General features: G+C 49.5%; 1 protein-coding gene across 1 annotated transcript in view; it reads left to right on the top strand.

Annotated features, from left to right (window-relative positions):
- MDM4 (MDM4 regulator of p53) overlaps window positions 1-23,062 on the top strand; it is a 74,175-nt gene extending 51,113 nt beyond the window's left edge. Inside the window, exons 11-12 of the mRNA XM_025189672.2 lie at window positions 18,128-18,198; window positions 22,666-23,062. Coding sequence (XP_025045457.1) covers window positions 18,128-18,198; window positions 22,666-22,678 — 84 coding nt within the window. The 3' untranslated portion in view covers window positions 22,679-23,062. The remainder of the gene's footprint in view (window positions 1-18,127; window positions 18,199-22,665) is intronic.

The raw sequence follows: 23,062 nt of genomic DNA, 5'->3' as shown, positions 1-23,062 counted from the left end.
GTACTCACTCGATTCCCTGTTCCCTGCCTTCTTGTAATTAAAGATTTACTAGGTGGGCATTGGTACTTCTTCTGCGCCTTCAAACCAGCCTCCCTTGTTAGTTTTTTTAAGTGCTTTGTTATCCTAGGTCTGGTGGAGCAAGCCATAAATTAGGTCTGACACACACACACACACCTTTACAGCCTTGATAAATCGGTGCGATGCTGAGGCATGGTGCATCTGGATAACTTATAACTGGAGCAGCAGCAGCGGCGTGCTGCCAAGACAGAGATCCAAGCATGGGCCCATGGCCACTCTAATTTTTCCCACCCACGTACGGAATTCATTTTGTTCCGTGCACCACAGCATGCACGGACACGCACCACCAGTAGAAACACATGCTGTGGGTGCTCTGCTAATCAGCTGGATGTCATTTGAACCTCTCCAAGTGCTCAGCTTATCGGGAACGCTGTCCGTGGCAGAACACACCTGTCCGTCCGTCCAGCAGGGTTTAGAGGATGGGAAGGGAGAATCCTCATCCAACGAGTCCAGCAGCAGAGATGGGGCCAGACTTTCCAAAGAGCTCAGCTCCCATTTAGGCACCTAAACAAGCGGCTGGATGACAGGAGACCCAGCTCGTTTTGAGTGCCCATCAGTGTCCCCACAGATGTCTCCCGGCACAGCGCCCTTCACAGCCTTTGTGAAGCCTCTCGGCAGCTTGGTCACTCAAGTCTCTCTTCGTTTCTGTGTCTGCTCTGGCTCGTTATCCTCCCACGAGTTCCAGCCAGCTGTGCAGCACAACGCTGGCTTAGCAATGGTGCAGCAGAGGCTGGGAGCTGGGAAGAGCTCTGCTAGCGCCTAGCTCCTCACCCCAAGAACTAAGGGGAGACCTTTTTGCCTTGCCATGCCCATCCCCAGTCGCTCGCCTCAGCCAGACGGTGGCACTGCTGCCCCGAGCGTGGTTTGGTGCCGCAGCATTACCATGGCAACTGAAAACACTTCTCCCCGTCCTCTCAACTGAATGATTTCCTGGGCTGAGGAAAGCGTAGTCCTGGGGGATGCTCCTTAGGGGGATCCATGGCTTACCATTTCTGACAGGGCATGGGCCCTTTTCGTCCACCCAGAACCCTCACAGCTGGGCTCCCCCCGGCTCTGCAAACCGCTTTGCTTTCCCCTCTCTAGCCTCGCCCCAGGAGCCGTGGTCACATGGAACCCACAGCCTGGCAGCACATTGCAAGAAGGCCAAAGGGGCACCCAGCACGGGGTGTGGAGCCTCTGGTGGGTTGGGGGGCTGCGGGCCCACAGAAAAATCAGCCGGGGGCCACACAAGTGAGAAGCAACCCTTCCTCGCCCCCCGACTCCCGCCACACACATTCCCCTCACACACCGGGGGGAGGGGAGGCTGGCGAGTAGATTATGTGGGCTCCTCTGCACTTTGGGGTAGGGCCAAAAATGAGGGGTGCGGGGTATGGGAGGGAGATGCTGGGAAGCCAGCTTAGGGTGCGGGGTCTTGGCAGGCGGGAGGGTGCAGGAGTGGGCTATGGTGGGAGGCTGGGAGGGAGGGTGCATAGTCTGGGCAGGTGGGGGACCACAGGGCTATAGTGCAAACTTCCCAGTGCTGGGAGGGGGAACCCTGAGCCTTGGGGGGGGGGCGTAGGCTCCCCACTCCTAACCTAGCAGTATAACAACTTCCCCGTTTGCTCCCTCACCTACACTTTCTCTGTCCCTTCCCCGGAGCCATGTGCTGGTGGAGCTGGGAATATAATCCAGGTCTTCTGTACTGCAAGCCAACACCTGCCGACTATTCTCCTTCTCCTGGCTGTGACTAGATTAGATGGGACCCCCGGCCGAGACCCGCAGCTACATCTAAATTGACAGAAGGCGCCAGTTTAAAACAGGGCAAGGGCCCTGCTCTCTCCTGGCCTCCCTTCAGTGCTCCTGCCCTGGACCCTGCTCCGGGAGCCAGTCCTACACTCCTGCCCTTGCAGAGACAGAGCCCTGTCCTGCCACAGGGTTCCAGCAAGGAATAGGGTGAAGCAGGGCTTGAACAAAATCACAACAGCCTGGCCCTTCACCTCTAAACACCCGGACAGGAGACACATTTCTGTTTTCCATACTGCCTGGAGTGCTGGAACGGCGTGTGTAGTGGGGGTGTTGACAGCCATTGAACCAAGCTATAATGGAAACCACTTTCAAGGAAGGGGGTGCTGCAGCACCCCCTGTATCCTACCTAGTTCCAGCACCGATGCATATTGCTCTGCTGTGCTTCCTGGTTCTGCCCGTGATCCTGGGCTGCACGCCCCAGCAGGGCTAGCGATACAGTCTGCATGGCTATGCTGCCAGAGGTGGGTTGTGTGAACTGACTCCTCCCTCCGGCCCCACTTATATGGAGAACACTGGGCTCTGAGTGCCTCCCCTGCAGACTCACAGAAAGGACAGGCCGACAGCTGAATTTGCCAGGACCGCAGGGCCAGACCTTGCCCAGGAGTGCTGCCCACGCTGATGTTTTTACAGCGCCAGGGAAATGAGGTGAGCCATGCTGACATCTGCGTGCACCGCTTTACCCTGCTGTGTGAACTCTTCCCAGCCCTCGGTTGTCAACTCTAGATGGTCTGATTTCAGTTGTCAAAAAGAAAAACGTGGGATTTTTTCCCAGTTGTGTTTTTGTTTATTTTAGGAGGAGAAGTAGATTTTTTTTTTTCCTGGAAATTTTTTTGGTGAAAATGAAAAATGTTCCATATTCAGCTACATTTTTCAAAAAGGGAAAACACAATCGGTTCCCAGCCATCTCTGTTGCCTACTGGAGATAGAGTCCCCTAAGTTGCAGGCTATTTCAGTATCGTGTACACAATATCTGGCCCTCCAACCTGGATATTTCTATAGCACTCATCTATGCTTGCTGCATTTGTATAGGAGCCAGAACAATCACTGAAATGAAGATCAAGCCACGGGAGGGTGTCCATTCCAGCTTTAGTAGCCAAAACTCTGACAGAAGTTTTGGAACATGCCGTGTCTAAGCATTGAGAAGTCAGGGCACCTTAGTCTCACTGGCTCAGCCCAGTGTTTTCACAGCTCCAGAGGCAGGTGCCCAGTTCAAGGTTTGCTTGGCTTGTTTGTCTTCTCCAACCACTGTAAATGGCAGGCCTGCCACTGGAGGAGGAGGGGGAGGAGAGGAAGGGAATAAATGCCTCAGGGTCTGGTGATTCAGAAGGCGGCCGGAGCCCTGCACCCTTTGAATCCCCCCTGGAACCCTTGGTGGTGCTTTCTAGGCAGCACTGAAGGGCTAGTGGGGGGAGGTTAGCCCCCAGATCTGCCCCTTCTGGCTGAGGCTCCACCCGTTCTGGGAACACCAAGCCACCTCCCACCTTGCTGAGGGGCTGGGCAATTCTCTCAGCCCCCCTGATAAAAGGGAAATACAATCTGTGCTTCCATCAGGACCGGAGTAATTATCCCCCGATGGCCTTATGCAGCAGATTAAAAGGGCACACCACTAAATCCAGCAGGAGTAGTTTTAAGGGCTTGATCCTACACAGACTCAACCACTCCTGGAATGATGCTGTGGCCATTTCAGCTTTGTGAGCTCTGCATTTACAAGAGGCAGACAGCACGTTGCAGGAGTGGGCCTCTATGCTCATGGATTTGGCTCACAGCAATGTGTCTAAAAAAGCAGCCACTTTAGTTAAATTCTTGCTGCTGTCCAAGCTAAAAAAATATTAATCCATCTGTCCATCTTCCTTCCATGTGTTCCTAGATCTGTGCGCCACAGTGCTAAGCACGTGCATAGTGGAAGATGCTGTCCCTGACACAAAGCTTACAATTTAAATAGGATTGTAAGGAACATGGAGCGGTGATGAGACTTGCCCAAAAGACACAAATTACATAAGAACAGACCAAAGGTCCATCTAGCCCGGTATCCTGACCTCTGACAGCAGCCAATGTCAGGTGCCCCAGAGGGAGTGAACAGAACAGGGAATCATCAAACGATCCCTCCCCTGTCGCCCATTCCCAGCTTCTGACAGAGGCTAGGGACACCATTCCTACCCATCCTGGCTAATAGCCATTAATAGACCTATCCTCCGTGAATGTATGTAGCTCTTTTTTGAACCCTGTTAAAGTCCTGGCCTGCAGAACATCCTCTGGCAAGGAGTTCCACAGGTAGACTGGGTGTTGTATGAAGAAATACTTCCTGTTATTTGTTTGTTTCAAACTTGCTGCCTATTAATTTCATTTGGTGACCCCTCCCCCTAGTTCTTATGGGAACAAATAAATAACTAGCAATAGAACGAGCAAAAGAATCCAAGCATGGTCCTGACTCCAGTGTAGTGCATTAGCCACCACTAAATCTGCCTCTGCCTCACTTGGGACTGTTTCTAGAGTGATCTAGATCAGTAAATAGGTAATTAATAGCTACAATGCTGGGAGATGCCATTCAAATATGTATTTGTGAAGTTGGCAGCTAAGATGCTATCTCATGCTAAAGTCACCATGCCTTAACTGAACATAGACAAATACACAGCTGGAATCATTCTAGCTCGCTTGGGTGTTAGTACTGTTAAAATTGTTATTAGGATTACAAGCCGGTGTCTAGTGTTCAGACTTTATTGAGTGCTTGTAAGTTGCTGAGACCATTAATCTTACTTATAACAACATCTATATCCCATATTGTAAGGTAACATATGAGCGGATGTAGCATAAGCTTCTGTGACTGCACCCTTGTCTATACTTAACACGGAAATCGATGCTCTGACGATTGGTCTTCCAGGGTTTGATGTAGTGGGTCTAGTAGGGACCCGCTAAATCGAACACTGATGGTGCCCTCATCAAACCCTTGACCTCCTGCAGTCGGGCTGCCCCAGAAATTTGGTTCAAGGGATGTTGACTCCAGCTACCCAATTCTCGTAGCTGGAGTTGTGTATCTTAAGTTGAATTTCTGGCGTAGTATAGACCTGACCTATGCAAATTGCCAGACAGGAGAGAGACATTAACTAGTGTGAAGAGCTGGTCTCCTGTAGAAGGTGTGTGAGGTCCTGCCCAACAGAGAAGGTCTATCCACACCAGACAGATAATTGTGGACCAGGAAGAGGACCAAAAATCTTTGTTCCTTTGCTTTTTCCCCTCCATAAAGATGAATCATACAGGTGAATTCCTGCCATCAGCTGAATTTGCCACTCAGAGCACACGGGAGAAGGAATAAAACCCCACAGAAGAAACCAAGTATACGACTTGCTGCTGGTTTGGGGTTTGTGCCCTGGTTCCAGACCGTTTGCCCCGAGATAGGTATTCGGGCGCGTGAATCACTGCAGGCATCTTGGCAGTGTCATTCCTGGGGTTTGTTGGGTCCATAAACCACCGTGTTGTGCACTATCAAAGGCTTCCTCTGTGCGGCTCTTAAGAGGGGCCTCGGGTAGGTGATGTAGCTTTTCAATTACCCCGTCTGTAAAATGGCTGTGGCACCTGTCAGCGTCATGGGGGTCAGGAGAGTATAAGACTTCCGCAATGCAAAGCCATGTGGACTTTGCATGCAAACTGATACCTAAGTGCCCGCCGCATGCATGGCGTACACATCGCTCAGTGAACTCATTCCCCATCAACCCATATGTCCCCAGCATCTGGCTCAGGTAATGGTGCCAGTGTGGCCAACCCCAAACATTCAGAAGTCATGCATAGGACCCCAGCTAATTATAAAACCAGTTTAAAATTCGTTGGATTTTTAAAACACATAGGCGATGTCTGCACTATAGCATCTTGCGCAAAAACGTGTGCAAATGAGGTTAATCGTTGAATATCGCCATGCCTAATTTACATAATTAATTAGGCTCCATTTTTGCACAAGAGGCTTTTGCGCAAAAAGGGGCCATCTACACTGCTCCTTTTTGTGCAAAACCCCCCTCTTGCGCAAGAGCCGTTCTTCCTGAAAAGAAGCGGAACGGCTCTTGCTCAAGAGGGGGTTTCTGCGCAAAAGCCTCTTGCGCAAAAAGCAGCCGCTCATTAATTATACAAATGAGGCGCAGCGATATTCCATGCTTCCCCTCATTTGCATTTTTTTTGCGCAAGAGAGGGCAGTGTAGATGTAGCCATAGGATTTTATTTGCCTTCTGCCTTTGGAAGCATATGCGGCCACGTTTTTCAAACTTTTCTCCGTAAGCAAGAGGGCTTTTCTGAAGTGGAAGTTGAGATTCGGCTGGGTTCCTAACTCCCAAGAACTGGGGATTAACACCCCCCCAAATATGCCATGTCACTTGATGCCATTTCCCTCCCCCCTTTGGCCCCTCTCCCTCCTTCCCTAATAAAATCTGGGTCTCCCTCTGTGGCTGGGTCGAACCGGTGACGTGACTGTGCCCCAAGAGAAGCTCCATGCTAGCAGAGGAGGCGATTCCCCTTCCCGATTACTGATGCTGCTGTCACCCGCCGATGGACCAAAAGGCAAGTGCTGCCTTCTCCTGCATACCAAAGGCAGAACATATGGTTCAGCAGATGCAGAGGGGTCTCTGGGGAGGTTTCATTCTATTAGGATTAATCAAATGTAAATAGAAAGAAGGGGATTCCTCTTCTTCTCGGTCAGGGCTGGCGTGGAAGTCTATACCTCCTTGGATGGATCCTCTCCAAGGCACTGCAGTACTGCTCAGGGCACCCACTGTCAGCAGGTCTAAGGGACCTCCATGCCATCAGGTTCTTCGAGGGATTGTGGTGCCAGCTTTTCGGTGCCTCTTCTGCTCCCTAAAGTTGCCCTGAGAACATGGCCTATTTCAGGGTATGTCTACACTTGCACCCTATTTCGAAATAGGGTTGCAAATGCAGACATTTGAAACTGCAAATGAAGCCGGGATTTAAATATCCCGTGCTTCATTTGCATAATCACGTTATGGTGCTATTTCGAGTTAGAGCTATTTCAAATTAACAGACGCTGTGTAGATGCGATTATTTCGAGAGAAAACCCTTCTCTCGAAATAACTGTTAACCCTCATTGTACGAGGAATAAGGGTGATTTCGAGAGAAGGGTTTTCTCTTGGAATAACCGCGTCTACACAGCGTCTGTTAACTTGAAATAGCGCCATAACACAAGTATGCAAATGAAGTGCGGGATATTTAAATCCCGGCTTCATTTGCAATTTTGAATGTCTGCATTTGCATCCCTATTTCGAAATAGGGTGCAAATGTAGATATAGCCTGAGAGAGGCTGTCGTAGCAGGGGGATTCCTGTTTGTCAGACTAGAAGCTCTTTAGGGTAGGGATTGGCATTTTGTTCTCTCTTTGTACAGCGCCTAGCACGGGAGGGGGCTCCTAAATCTACAATTGGGGCTCCTAAGTGCTGCTTCACTACAGAGAGTGAACAATAATGGGTTCATAGGGCCGGCTTGGAGGCCCACGCCCTGTTTGTGGGGAGCTGAGCGATTGTAGCTCTACAGGCATGTCCAGTGTTAAGGTGGGTTGTGCCTTTCTAACCGCCCCCTTCGTGCTTCCTCCCACGCGGCTCCCACGCTCCCCATCACCCTCTGCAAAGCTACCTCATTGTTCTGCAGTGCCCTCCTTCGCCAGGAGGCCTACAAAAAACCCTTGGCCACATCTCGGCTGCTGGTGTTCCGAGACCACTGCTCAGCAGCCGAGCCAACGTGGTCCCATTGTTTCCTTGTGCCCCACCTTTCCATCTGCATCCATCTCTTGGCGGGGTGGGGAACCTTGTTTGGGTTGGAGGCCGCAGACCCACAGAAAAATCAGTCGGGAGCTGGGGGCTATGAGGAGGTGGCGGGGGGGGGGGGGCGGGGGCAGTGCCAGAGCAGGCTCTACAATGCTGGGGGGGGCCAGATCCAGGCAACCCAGGGGCCACATCCAGCCCTCAGCCCTTATGTTCCCCACCCCGATCTATTGCCTTGGACTTAGCTTGCAAACTGTTTGGGACAGGGTGCATCTTTGCTCTGTGCACCTCACGCCTGGTCTGTGGCTGAGCTCTTAGGTGGGATGCTAAAACACAAAGGTAGACATGGGAAGTTGTCCCCATGTGGCTTGGGGCAACTTGCCTGTCTCTCTGTGCCTCAGTTTCCCCCTTTGTAAACCAAGGATGTTATTACTTCCCCTTCGTCACGGGGAGGTTGTGAGAATCACAGCACTTGTGAAGTGCTGGTGCAATGCAGGTCATAGAGTCCTCTGATAGGTGCCTGTTCCATACTTGAAGGCTGACCATGGGGTCAGAACTATTCTAGCTATAGCAAGACCAAGGTCAAAGCCATTGTTGCTGCTAGCAGGGCTCTGGAATTGTTCTCCTGACTGATATTGGACAGGACCCGCCCCACACACACGCACACACTCCTGGAGGAGCTAGGAGTATGGGCTGGTCAGCGCAGTTCTCAGAAAGTTTCCCCACCCTCACTGGTCAGGAAACGGAGTGAGAAATCAGACTCTTGGGCCAGGGCGGGAACATACCAAAAGGGGAGCAGGGGTATGCCAGAGAGGGCTGCTTACAGGGAACAGACAAACACTCTCTCACTCACACAGTCCCGGTCACTGACTTCAGTTTGCAGCTTCAGAGCCTGTGTTTTCTCATGGAGGCCCCAGTGGTGTAGCCATAGACCTGGGCTTCAGAGAGAGAAGGTGATCTGTGTAAGGCCTAGGTCTGGGACTCAGGAGATCTGGGTTTAATTCTTGGCTCTTTTAAAACAAACCTCCCTGTGTGTGACCTTGAGGAAGGCCCAGAATCCTTCGTCACAGGCTGCTCGGTCAGAGAATCTCATTCAGAAACAGAGCAGGCTTCGTTTAAAACTCATTAGGTTGCTCGTGCTGCTGAACTTCTCTGTCAGAGGAGGCTACTGCTTCCTTTGTGCTTCCTCTCTGTCTCGAATAATAAGCTCTTTTGGCAGGAGCTCGCACCGCACATGTAGCTCCCACAGCATGGCAGGGCTCTGATCTTCTCTGGGGCCTAAGACCACGATTGCCCTACGTACCACCTGCCAGGCCTGAGTTCGGCTCCTGAACATGGGCCTGATTTCCTGCGTGAGAATTTCATCCTCTCATTCTCTCGCCAATGTGTTATGCGTGGGCATGACACATTGGAGAGAAAATAGCAATGCGGCAGCTTTCCCCAAAACCACAAGCTCTCTGCAGCCTCTTCTTAATATTTGTAATTAGCAAACTTTCTGGATCAATATTTTAGTAGGTAGGGAGCTGGGGTAATTTTTGCTTGTGGCATCTTCTCTCCACATGACTGCAGCCTGGGCTGTTTGGAATAATTAACTTTTTGTTAGTTACCTTTAGTAGCTAATGAATCTTTAATGCTAGCTGGGAATTCAGTAATGGAAATCTTGTTAACAACCTCAAAACTTAAAGGAAGGGGGGGGGGGGATAGTGGAGAGATAAGTGGGGAAAACCCTGTAAGGAGGAGGTGGTTTGGGGCTAAGTAGTAATGGAATTCGACAGAGACTGTGCTAGTGTTGAGAAATGTTTATATACAAAGGAAAACAAGCCCTGATGATGAACAACAAGGGAGCTGGCTGTCAAGTGGCTACATGCATTCTTATCTCTTTCTTGCATTAATTAATCATAATTAATAACACTATACATTAATAATAATTTAGTAATAAGCAATGGCTTGCTTGGCTGAGTACCAATATGACTGATTAGAACTGGCACTAATAATGAGTCAATACGGGGCATTCTTTCCTTTGAATGAGTATAGGGCCCAATTAGGGTTGCCAGGTGTCCGGTATTGACCCGGACAGTCTGGTATTTTTTTATCTTTTTTCCCTGCCGGGAGGCAAAAATACCACACTGTTCAGGTCAATACCTGGCAACTCCACACTCAGCAGCCAGGCCCAGCCCTGGCTTACCTGGTTCCGCAAGGGAGCTGTCTGGCCCAGAGCAGGAAAACAAGATGGCTGCTGGAAGCCTGTTAAGGCCAGAAAGCCTCACAGGCATTTCTAAACGGGGTCATGCTGGTTTTTTTTTTTTTTTGCTTAATAACTCTTGGGGTCCTTTTTTTTTCCTCAACAACTTTGGACTCTTCCCTTTTTTTCTCAACAGAATTTTTTTTACTGGTGTTTTTTGGGGGCAGAGAGGTGTTCAGTATTTTTAGTTAAACCATCTGGCAGCCCTAGGCCCAATGTCCCACTGTCGGCCTAGGGGACTGTGTGCTACTGGAGGTTTCAAACAATGGAGCAAGGCTCTGTACAAGGCCAAGCACGCAATACAAGAGAGTCTGCTCCAAAGAGCTCTCGCCCTTTGGTTAAAGGGAAGACTTGGGTAAAACAAACACAGTGGAAATACAAACTTTTCTAAAGAAGAAATTCAGGGTGCTGAAGCCCTGGTTCTGGACTTGTAAACATTTGACTATTTTTAACCTAGTTGTCAGAAGAAGGGGGGGAACCTTCAATTTTCCAAACCTGCCACATTTTGTCCTCCCCTGACGACACCAGACACCGCTGTCACAAAGACTCTCCAGGCTTCTTGCAGTTTAAAGACCTGCAACAAGCAACATCCAACCTAAACTTTCCCTCCTGCCTACCTTTCTCATTGTGATTTAAGAACTGTAATGGATCTGGCTTTCCAAATTTTGACAGGAAGACGATGCCATAGCCACGCACCAGGCATCACGGTGGATAAAAAGGCAAAACAAAAAACTGCTCACTCTGAGCGTTTCAGTTGCAAGTCACCTTCCAGTCTGCTAGTGCAACATTTGATTTAAGAGCCTGTTGATCCAACAGATCCAGTGCTCAGCTAAACCAAGAAGCAGTGGAAATGGCAGAGAAATGTTGTGTTTACTGGCAGCCTGATCCAGATGATAAAATCTCCAAGCCAGCCATATGATCCATTGTTTCTTTTCACTGTGGAGTGAAACAGAAGGTGTTGGATGCATGACTGGGGGTATGCTTGCAGATGAAATCAGTGCTGCATTAAAGGCATAGCCTCCATAGGCCTGTGCTTATGGCTCCCATTCCGGGAGTCACGTGGTGAGATGGGAATCTCAAATTTCATTTAAAAATAAAGTTAAGTTTCCAGGCCTCGTGGTCAGGAAGAAAAGCTTGAAAACAAGCCCAAGCGTAACCAATGCTTGAGTTGGCAGGGAGCCTGAAATAGAAGCTCCTAGTGGAATGAGCTGCCTTGTGCATTCCAGGGGCATGTGAAATCCAGACTCTCTGCTCTGGGGTCCCTGCCACCCCCCAGCACAGTGTTGAGGTGCAGGAGGGACCCTGAGCAAGACACACCAGCCAGAGACCTAGAAAGATGATTCTTCCAGTCGCTTCAGTGCGCTGGGCCACTCTGTCCTGTGTCCAATCTCTAACTGCAGCCAGCTGCTGCTGCTTCAGAGGAAGACACTCTCCCCTCTTAGGGCATCTGGCCAACAGTGCATGGGAGGAAAAAATTCCTGCCTGACCCCTGCAGGCGAATGGCTGAAGCCCTGATGCATGTGTATTGATAATACGGTTCACACCAAACGAGCAGGTTAAGGTCAATGCAGGCATTCCTCTTCTCTACCATGGCCCTTTGACCTGCACCCATATGTCTGGTGTTGCATTCTTTGCCCCCTGTAATTTATCTTTATTCTTTTATAGTCCTCTCTTTCCCTCCCTTCTTGTTTGCTGAGGGCTGGCTGTGTGTCTAACCAAAACAGGGATCACAGTGTTTCCTTTTAGTTGTTTGGGGCACATTCCAGTCCTCTTATTCTAGTGAATAAATTAATTGTAGAGGGGAGAATTGATACTTTGTGTCCCGCCTACCCATGTGCCCTTCTTCTAGGGCCAAACCCAAATATTGGGATGCCTCAGATCTTGCTGCTCTGTGTTTTTGGGGTTATTTTCTGCACTTCCAGGTTCCAGACACAACTGGACACTCTGCAGTTCCACCCCCAGGAAGGGCTGTTATGATAACGAGTGTTTCTATATAGACATTGCAACAACGCCAAGAGGCCCCGGCCCTATTGTGATAGGCGCTGTACGCACATATAGTCACAAGCTGGTCCCTGTTCTGACAGCATGGCCTGCCCCAGCAGGCAGTGGATGTGGAGCAATGCAGGGTCTTTCCAGTTGGGGCTTGCTGGCTTTAGGGTCATTTAGAGACCAAAACACCTGTCCCGAAGGGCTGGGAGGAGGAAGCAGGGTCACAAAGACTGGGAAAGGGAGCAGTTCAAGAAACTAGAGGGAGGTGATTTTCCAGCAAGCGTCTTAGATTTTAAAGCCAGAAGGGACACTGGTGGTCATCTCCTCTCACCGCCTGCCCAAATCCATCTCATCCCCCAGCAATCCTTCCTGTCTCCCAGTGACTTGAAGGGGAGCTAGAACATCTGCCTTAGAAAGACACGTACGCTTGATGTAAAGATTTCAAGTGATGGGGAACTCGCCACATCCCTTGGGAAGCTGTTCCAACGGTTAATTACCCTCGCTGATGCAAATATTTTATTTCCAATTTGAACTTTGCCAACTTCATCTTCCAGCTGTCAGATCTCATTCTGCCTGGGCACGGTAGATTAGAGAGCTCACTTGGAACAGGTAACTTCTCTTGGTAGGTAATAATTCCAGAACACAAACAGGTCACCTAGTAGATTCAAGGCTCCAGTTGGCCTCAGGCCACCAGAGTCCTAGGAAACTTTTCCAGAAGATGAGATCTTGCTGGATTTCCAGCCTAGCCTCCCTGCTCCTCCTATCTTACGTTACATAAGAGATACTTGAACTTGCAGTTCCTTATCTGAACCTACAGCATGGTATGATTCATGTGCCACTTCTGCTGAGGGATGGATACACTTTTACTTCTCTGACTTCTCCCCCAAACCCCAGGGTTTTGCTTTTTGAAAGGTGCCAATCATTTTGCAAACACCAGCCCCCCTTTGTTTCCCCCACAGCAGATGTCTCTCCTAGTTTGTCAGTCGTGGAATGGCTGTCAGAGGTCTACATTATTTATCCGCTCTGTAACATTTACTGGGATTTAGTGTTTAATAACTGTCACTCCAATATATCTTTTCTTAATCCCCTCAGATCTGTCGCTGTAGCAATTTTAAATATTTATCAACGCGGTTTGTGTGTTCACTGTTAAGGTTGCAATTTTCTTGTAATTAAAGATTTACAAGACACTGCTCAAGATTTAGAAAGGATTGGTAAAGATCAAAGCTGTTTAGCATTCAGGCTGGAAGTCACCAGCTTCCTGGAGGCATTATAGGACCGGAGAGTCCTCCCTATGCACGTAACAGCACAGCTCCCACTCCAGCAGACAGCTCTTGTTGATTTTTTTTTTGCCTTTGCTTTTTCCTTATCTTTTTATGCCCAACCTCTCTCTTTTCCTTGAAGGATGCAGCAGAGCTAGCAGGAGATAGCAGAACTGGGCACAGTGTGATGCATCTCACTCCTGCCCGGCAGCATTTCCTGCTATTGCAACTTTGCCCCTCCCAGCCGATTCTGCTCGCAGCTGTACCATGCCAACTCAGTCCTAACTTGGCGATTCCAGTCCCAGGATCCGCCCCTCCAGCTCTATCAATACCCCTTAATCTTGACCTGCCACTTGCTCTGCTAAACCAGTGGGCCCACACATCAGCCTGCGCACCAAAGAACCCTCTCCAGGAGTAGAGTTCCTGTCCCTTTTCTTTTGGGACTCCATTTTATTCTTCAGAATCAAAATATTAACGCTAGGTCAGCGTTTCAGTTGCATCCTTTCCCCCGGATCCCTCTGGAGGCACCTGTCTAATCCTTACTGCAGTGGTTTTCACCCTTTGTTTTATTGCAGACCCATACAAGATTTCAAATGGAGGAGACCTTTGGAAATCTTAGACTTCCTTCCCCCACCCCGACCCTCTATTGAGCATACATTGAAAAACCACTGCTCTACAGAAACAACAAGGAGTGCCGCAGCCCCATAGAGGCAGACAGATTAATTAGGTCACGAGCTTTCGTGGGCAAAACCCACTTCATCAGATGAGTTGGAGCGGAAATGATAGAATCCGGCATATATATAACAGCAAATGGAGTACTTGTCCATTGTAGGACCAGAGTTAATGAGGCTAATTAAATCAGGGGGGAATGTGTCTCATTCACAGCATTTGATGTGGAGATGTGAATATCAAAAGAGGGGAAATTGCCTTTGTAGTGTGTTAACCAATTAAGATCTTTATTCAAGCCTAAGTTGATAGTGTTGCATTTGTAAATGAACTCCAGTTCTGCTGTCTTCCTCTGTAATCCAGTGATAAAGTTCTGATTACATTCACTGCCTGGGAGCCCAGCCAAACCTCTCTGATCTCTTCTCCTTAACCTGCTGCTCCTTGCAAGATTCTCTTTATCAACCATTTGTCTGGGAATCACAGCTAAACTGAGTTCTCTTTCCTCTGCCCTATTGTCTGCTACAGAAACCCACCCTCCTCTGAGCTACTTGCTGGCATTTGTGGGGACTAGCTGATCTCCAAGCCATCCCTGGCCTTCGCGTCAGCTGAGTAGCAATGGAATAGCTACTAGTGGGGCTGGACTCAACTCCCCTTAAAGGGCCAGTCACCTTGTAAGAGGCAGAGCGATATGGTGGGAGGGGGAACACGGCTGAGCACAAATACAGTCCCAATAGTGGGCAAACTTCATTTCCCGGAGAGGTGGAAGCTCTGCACCTTTGGACACCAAACCAGGTATGGTTGCCAGGGCATTTGTAGAGGCGGGGTGTGTTACAAGCACACTGGGGGGTTGCAAGGCTGGGGCAGTCTGCTTAATGCACACCGTTAGCAAAGGATAACCGAGGGCCGGGCAAAGGGATTTTTGTGGCAGTGACTGACTATGCAGTGGGAACAGTGGATGACACTGCCTTAATTAAACAAAGCTCATCTGCATATCAGATTGGACCCCTTCCCCCTGGCCCTCACTCCAGTACCACTGAACAGGGTCTCTGACGAGGCCAGGCTGGGAGAGCCATGAGGTCAGAGTGTTCTTCCCAGAGAGCTCTTATCCCTCCACCCTCGGCGCCAATCAATTGTGAGGTGCTTTGAAGAGGCAGCCCTCTGTGCTTTGCCTTGGCCGGCCTCTGATTTCTGTATTCTGAGTCAGTTTCCATTGCCTCAGTGCTGCAGGCACAATTGTTCCGTTGTATTAATATTCAATTCCCATCGGCACAAAGGCCTCCCTTTCTTCCTTTCTTCTTCCTTTCATGGTTCCAGAATGGTCACAGCAAGATTATAAAAAGGTCCCATGTGTTTCACATGGGCCTGCTACTCTACACCTCGAGATAAGGTCGAATGTATTAAGGTTGATTTTTTAGCACCCCGTTTTGTAACGCTGAAGGGGCACGTCCCCACTGTGCGCGAAGTAATGCAAAGTAGCACGTCCCCTGTAGGGTGGCTACCTCGAATTTGACAGCCATGTACTGCGGGTAGCTATCCCACAGTTCCTGCTGCCCTTTTGCATTCTGGGTTATGCCCCCAGTGCCCGCCAGGACCAAAACTGCGCAGCAGGTGGTTCTGGGTACACGGCAGCATCCCCATATTGTCAGTGTCCCATAATGCCCTCATTTCCTCCTCCCCTCCTGCTGGAACGCAACAGCAAACAGTCTTTTTGCACCCTTATTTGCCCTGGTTATCTGTGTGGATGCCACAGCAGGGTAAGCGTGGAAACCAGCATGAAACCTGTTCAGCAGCAAAGTATTGCGGTGGTCATATTAACCCTGGCACGCCTTATGCCCAGCACCTACCCAGGGCCCAACAGAATGAGGAAGAATCTCAGGAGGCCAGGAACATGCTCTTGAAGCACTTGAGTTGAACAAGTGGCAAACACCTCCAGCATTCGATCCTCTAGACCTCGTGGAAGGCCGGTTGTGATGCTGTGGGACCACGGAGCGATGCAGCTATGCGATGATCAGCAGTGGCTGCAAAACTTTTGCATGCCTAAGGCCACTTTCATGAAAGTTTGCAAATGGCTTTCCCTGCCCCGAATCACAGCAATACCAGAATGAGACCTGCGCTGACATATGAGGAGTAGCAGTTGCCCTGTTGAAGCTTGCAAGGCCAGACAGCTACCAGTCAGCTGGGAATCACTTGGAGCGGAGAAATCTACAGTGGAGGCTGTTGTGATCCAAGTAGCCAAGGCGATCAATACCCTTCAGCGACTCTGGGAAATGTGGAGGACACGGTGGAGGCGATAGACTGAGCGCACATTCCCATTTTGACACCCGACCACCTTACTAAGGAGGATGTACTCTGCAAGGGGTACTTCTCCATGGTGCTGCAGGTGCTGGTGTATCACAAGGGCCATTTCACCCACATCAACATGGGATGTCCAGGAAAGGCGCATGATGCACACATCTTTAGGAACTCCTGCCTCTTCAGAAAGCTACAAGCTGGAACTTTTTTCCCCGACTGGAAAATTAACATCGGAGGCATTGAAATGTCAGTAGTAATCTTTGGAGCCCCAGCTTACCCCTTGCTCCCATGGCTCATGAAGCTGTGCACAATCAGCCAGACTGCAGAAAGGAGCGGTTCAACTACAGGCTGAATGAGTGCAGTGTGGTGGTAGAATTCTTATTAGTGTTTATGTATTTCAGTAGCACTTCATCATGGCCCAGCACCCTGTTGTGGGAGGCACTGATGTGACAAGAACCCCTTGAGAGGCAGGATGTGTGTGCGTGCACCGAGGTTATGGGGCTCTCCTGTGTCTGATATTTACACTCTCGTTCACCAAGGGAATGTTATGGCTGTGTGACTCTAGTCATTGCTCTCGTGATACAGGCATGCGACGGTTGCAAGGAGTTACGTGTGTACTGAGAATTCTTTTCTGGAGATCTATGTCTAGGGACAGGACCCCAAAAAAGGTGAAAAAAAAAACCAACTAGGTTTTCTTTCAGGCAAGAAATGTTTATCTAGCTGTCTGTTTACATGTAAATTAAGTATTGTCCAGTTCACAATGGGTCTCCTTTCACCAGTCTGAACCGAATGCTAATGAAGGACTATGGAAACTTCTGGGAGAGGGGAGAACTGGGGGAAGTAAAAAGGTGCAGACTTATCTTGACCTGCCCATCAGTTAGGGAGGCGGGGGAAGAGAAGGAAGATGCCCTGTCATTCTTCACTTAGGTAGGAAGTAGATGGACAGGGCATTTCCTTCAAGAAAGGGGACTTTCATCTTCTATATATATTAAGAGAGTTTGTCTGTCTGTTTGTGTTTGTCTGTTCAAGAACTCCTCCTAAATGGTAAGAGCGAGGACCACCAAATTCAGTATCCAACTTCTTCTCATAACTATAAGCAAAGTAACTGTTTGGCGGTACCAGGGAAATGGGATGTGCCTGGAATGGGATTGCCCCAAAGAGATGAGCAATTACAGCTATGGGGATGAATGGCAGTGCTGCCTCTATAATTTTTTTCAAGCCATGTGTGGAATAATTTTTGTTGTGTGCACCAAGGTACATGCAGGTGTGCACCACCATAAGAAACACTCACTGCCGGCTATGGGCACTCTGCTAATCAGCTGGGCAGCATTTGAACCTCTCCTGGGTGGCCACCCACGTGCTTATTTTACAGGGAGCACTGATGAACAGGTGACACTTTGGTCACACATGTTCTAACCGCTGCCTGGGTTAGAGTTGATGGGACTTCAGTTTTGTGCCACCACCTGCCTCGAGGTGGGGAAGGTGATTGTGAGACTCTGAAAGGGAGAGTTTAATGAGACTGCGACACCCTCTCTTTCCTAGTGACCCATATTTAAGACCAGTGGGGGAACTCAATCCTTTGTCATTCCAAGTAGCAGTGAAAGTTACTTAATATTTCTGGCAGGTCCTGTCCCATTGCAACCTGGGTCCCTGCCAGCTTTTTCAATAGCTCCCTGCTGGCTTTTGCCGCAGCTCAGCCAGCTCTTGCCGGAGCTGCACACCAGAGCACACCCGCTTACGGCCACCTCTCCTTCCCAGGCACTAGAGCTGAGTGCCTGGCAGCTCACCCTGTGGGAGAGCTTTTTGTGAGTTCTCTTAAAAACCTAGCCTCCCCTTTGCGGATGCTCATGCTCCTGTAGCACGTTTTGGGAGCTCAGGAGGGCTGCTTGCTCCCCTCCCCTCTCCATGCTGGTTTGCCAAGGTGAGGTTGCCTGCTCTCCTGCCCCAGGAGGTGGCCGGCAAAAGTGTTTCCTGTGTGTGTGGAAAGCCCTTTTAAGATGGAAGTGGCTTTGTCAGTGACAGCTTTATTCTTACTATACCATGGCCTGTCTCATTTTAATCTTTCAGGCTTTTCTGGGAGTTGGTGCAGTGGAGGGAACCCATATTCTATTCCTGGCTTTGAGGCTGTATGTCCTAGGGTAAGTCACTTCACTGCCGTGTGCCTCAGTTTCCCTACCTGTGTCGTGTGATTGATCGACTTTACACACCTCCCTGCCGGTGTTCCCTTGTGCGGCCACTCAGGAGAGATTCCAATACCCTCGAGCCCGTTAGCAGAGCACCCACAGCTAGATTTTAGTTTCTACTTGTTGTGCACATTAAAAAAAATCACTCTGCACATGGATGGAAAACATTAGCAGGAACATTGCTCCCTGGGGAGCGATGAAGCTAAAGCCGCCTTAATAAAGTGCTGCAGACCCCTGGTGCCTAGGTGTGTAGTAGTCCATGAAGAGGAACCACAGCTTGTCACTGAGAAGGGTGATTTTGTGGTTAAGGCATTGGCTGGAGACTCAGGAGGGCTGGCTTCAAACCCTACCTCTGCTACAGGCTTCCCAGCATCTCATCTTCCCATGCTTCAGCTCCCATGGAGATGAAAATCCTTTTTCTTTCTCCCACTCTGTCTGGTCTGTCAGCGTGTCAGGGCTGTGTGTATGTACAGTGCCGTGCAGCAGGGGCCTCTAGGAGCAGCTCTCATACCAATAGCAATGCAGCATGGCTAGGGAAGAGGGCAGAGGGCCTGGTTTTGTCACTCGAAAGATAGCACTACCCCTGGGAAGGGTCCCCTCGTGTCTCTGTGCCTGACTTTCTGGAGGGGTTATGATGACCCTGCTCAGCCCAGAGGGAGGAGTTTGTCCACCGCCACATTTGAAAACCCTGCCCAACTGCAGCTGTATTTAGCAGTGTCTGGCTGACGGCAGAACAAGGAGGGCTGCCCTTAGGAGACCGTCAGCTGAAGATGGAGTGGTACAACTAGCTGGAGCGGTCACCGGCAGGTGGTGGGAGCAGTCTGCCTGCAAAAGGTCACTAGCCTTCTCTCCCTTTGGCTTTCTTCCTGGGCCCTGTCCTGACCTCTCAGAAGCCTTCCCCAGCTCGCCCAGAGGTGGCTAAGTCTGACTGCTGAAAGCTACATCTCCACCTGCTCTGGGGAAGGGCTGGGAAATACCAGCAGAGTTGGAAGGAGATAAGACTGTCCAACCAAAATTGGCAAGCCTAGCATCCACACAGTACAGACTGGACTCCCAAAGTCCTGCCCCAGCATGCACTGGGCTTAGCATCAATGTTCCCTCTCATTTTTTCCATCCATGTGAGGAATAAATGCTGTTCTGTGCACCAAGGTGTGTGTGGATGTGCACCACCAGTAGACGCACATGCTGCCAGCTGTGGGCACACTGCTCATCAGCTGGTCAGCACCGGAATCTTTCCTGGGTGGCCGCCCAAGTGCACCGCTTACAGGGAACACTGCTCAACATACATGGATTCTCTGCTTGTTCCTGAAGCTTGGTCAGTAACTACTCCCTCACCATGCATGCCTGTCTATGAAAGTGCACATAACCTGGATGGGCTGTCCCTGGGACGTCACAGGGCCGGCAGAATGCAAGGCTCTCAGAACCACTGGTCGAGGGCCAACATAAAGGAACTCGACCTCTCAAGGTCCCTTCCAGTCCTATGATTCTATGGTGAGTGTCAGGGAAGCCTGTGACACTCATCTGGTCATTCAGACTTTGCCTAAAGAAGCTCTGTCTGCTGGTTCTGTGGCCCCTATCGCTGTGCTGAATAAGAACCCCTCGAAAATCAGTGGGTTCATCCTCACAACCCCATTTTGCTATCAGAGAGATTGTGAGGTGAGGTGACTTGCCCAGGGACACAGAGGGAGTCTGGTGGCCTTTGGATGAAGACACTCGGCTGAAACGGGAGATCTGGGGTCTGTGCCCAGCTCTGCCACAGAGGGTTGGGGCGCCCCTGCTTGTCATTCGCTGGCGTTTGTTCCATCCGGCGTCTCGTTTCTGTTATTCTTAAAAGCCTTTGTCTGGCCCTTCTCACAATGTCAGGCCTCCTGCAAGGCAGAACCTTTCAATTGCTCATCAGAATGCACAGCCTGCATGCTGTTCTCAACCAGACTGGATTAGTCCATTAACACAGGTCATCCGCCCTCACCCCGGGCTTTAGAACAGTCGAAGGTTGGCTTCCCGTGAAAATTGCAAACATTCTCTGGAAAGGTCAGTGGGCAGGGCCAGCTTTGCACTGCCACTGTATTTTGTTGCAGTCATTCCTGCCCGGAGATCATCTTAAATGCTGCACCACAGCCCAGGCAACATTACTTATTGCCTGATCACATGTGAGCATTGTGGAAGGGCTGCAAAAATCATCTCAAACCCGCTGTACCATGCTGGAGCCTGCAGGCGCTCGTGTGTCTGCGGTGGAGCATGTCACATCCTGGGCCTAGCTCTTTCCTTACCCTCCTCCTGAGCACCGAGTCCCCCAGCGTACAGAACAGCCCCACGGGGTGCTGGAACAGCTGATGAGGCGACGGACAGCGTTTGCACGGGGCCAAGACCGATGTGATTTGAAATGTGCAAAGTGGTTTAATTGCAAATGAGGACTGTGGAGAGGTTATTCATCCCAAGCCCCAGACAGCTTGGAAAGTGACCCTGTGTTACTTTCCAAGCCCTGGCGCCTTTCAATAAGCATGATTTAAAAATAAATTGCCCACTTGAAGACAGTAGAAACCACTTAATTGGGACAAGCTGGGTGAGGACAATTGTTCCAGTGGAGAGGGGCTGCAAGTCACGCTTTGAAGGAAATAAATGAATTAAAACAATTCCTTCCTGATTTCCAGCTTCATTGTGTCCTCTCGCCGTTCCTGCGCTGAAAGGCCAGCTCAGAAGCAGTGTTCCCTATAAGCTGGGTGCTTGGACTGCCGCTCAGAATTCATTCTAATGCTGCCCAGCTGGTTAACAGAGCCCCCGCAGCTAGGTTGTGTGTTTCTACTGGTGGTGCACATCTCACATGCCTTGGCGCACATAACAATTATTCCACACGTGGATGGGAAAAAAATCTACCCATGGATGGGACAGAGTAGAGGCAACATTGTTCAGAAGTGTGTTACTACTGACTTGGGTGTTGCAATGAAAGGGTGGGGTGGTTCAGGAAAATCTGGGTTCTCCTTCTAGCCCTGGCACTGACTGGGCGTGTGACCCAGGGCAAGTCACAGAACCTCTGTGTGCCTCAGACTCCCCTCGTGCAATGGAGGAAATAACCATAAACTGGAGGAGGGAGTGGATCAGGAAAGGTTTCTAAAGCACTTTGGAGAAAATGAGTTCTCCATATGTGTAGAGACACCGACAGAGCTGCCTAGGTTTTTATAATGGACCCGCTTGTCATATCATCATCACACGCATGGAAAACACTGCTGGTGTTTCACAAAGTAGTCTGTAGTCTGAAGGTCTATCTCAGGATGCTCTAAAGCAGGGTTTCTTAAACTGTGTTTCTTAAGGAAGTCTGAGGTGTGCCTCGGAGAACAACAGGCGCTCTTAAAGGGGCAGGAGACCTCCCCCCCCCCCAATAACTTCCCCTTGACCCTTTTTTTTTTTTCCTCAGATGCATGCATCTGACGAAGTGGGTCTTTGCCCACGAAAGCTTATGCTCCTACACTTCAGTTAGTCTATTAGGGTATGTCTAGACTACAGGGTTTCGTCGACAGAAGTTTTGTCAACAGATACAGTTGACAAAGCTTCTGTCGACAAAGAGCGTCTAGACTGCAGCCAGTTCTGTCGACAAGGCAAGCCGCTTTGTCGACATAACAGTGTGGACGCAAAGGACAGTGTAGATGCAATAATGCCTTCTATCGACAGAACTCTGTAAACAAAAGGCGTTATTCCTCGGAGAATGAGGTTTACAGCCATCGACAAAACTCCTGAGTTTTGTCGATGTTATGTCGACATAACTCAAAGGCAGTGTGGACTCAGGTATAGTTTTGTCAACAAAAGTCCACTTTTGTTGACAAAACCCTGTAGTCTAGACACACCCTAAGGTGCCACAGGACTCCTCGCCGCTTTTGCAGATTCAGACTAACACGGCTACCCCTACCCCTCTGATAAAAAAATCCTTGGTGTTCCTCATAAAAAAAAAAATTGGTGTTCCTCGGTCTTAAAAAGTTTCAGAAACACTGCTCTAAAGAGAAGAAGGTGTGCCTGCTTTAATTCAATGCCTCGCTCAGTGAATTGTGATTGACAAAAACATGCCTGCTGTGAGTGGTTCTGAGGAACATTCCCTCTAATTTTTTCCATCCATGTGCAGATTTTGTTCCATCCATGTGCGGAATAATTTTTGTTATGCGTATCAAAGTCTGTGCGGATGTGCACCACCAGAAGAAACACACACATAGCTGTGGGTGCTGTGCTAATCAGCTGGCTGGCAATTGAATCTCTCCTGAGAAGCTGCACAAGCTTCCAGCTTACAGAGAACTCTGGTTCTGAGCTCTTGAAACCTCCCTGGAAGGCTTGACAGGAGCCCAGACACGATGGTGATCAGCCAAATGAAGGGTTGTAATAATGGATGAATCCATGTGACAGACACAGCGTGCATTAACCCGATGGAATGAATTTCAGGAAACGGCATTGAAGGACATGGCGCGCCCAGCCAGAGCAGTGGGGACGAGCAGAGAAAAGGTCATGGCTTCTAAAGAGCACCGTCGACAGCAAGTTCTCCATCCTGTAAGCTATTACTATTGTTATATGTGTTACAGCTGAGCCTGGATGCCAAACAAACACACTGTACAGCTCACTGAGGTCAGCTCCAGGCAGAAGGGGTAAAGGAGCAGGGGTTTATTGGTTTGGGCTGATGCTTTAGTTATGGCAGGACGTTTTTACTTTTAAAGCAAAACAGAATTTTTTATAATAGTTTTTTTTAATTAGGATTAGTGGGTTTTGTCTTGTTATGCTGGTTTTCTGATGGATGTTTGTTAACTTTGGGGGTTTTTTGCTTTTTATTTTTTGTTTGTTTGTT

Source organism: Pelodiscus sinensis, chromosome 27 (genome assembly GCF_049634645.1).
Source record: "Pelodiscus sinensis isolate JC-2024 chromosome 27, ASM4963464v1, whole genome shotgun sequence".
Taxonomy (NCBI): domain Eukaryota; kingdom Metazoa; phylum Chordata; order Testudines; family Trionychidae; genus Pelodiscus; species Pelodiscus sinensis.
The sequence above is the reverse complement of the archived record's forward strand: the minus strand, read 5'-3'. Positions and strand labels throughout refer to the sequence as shown.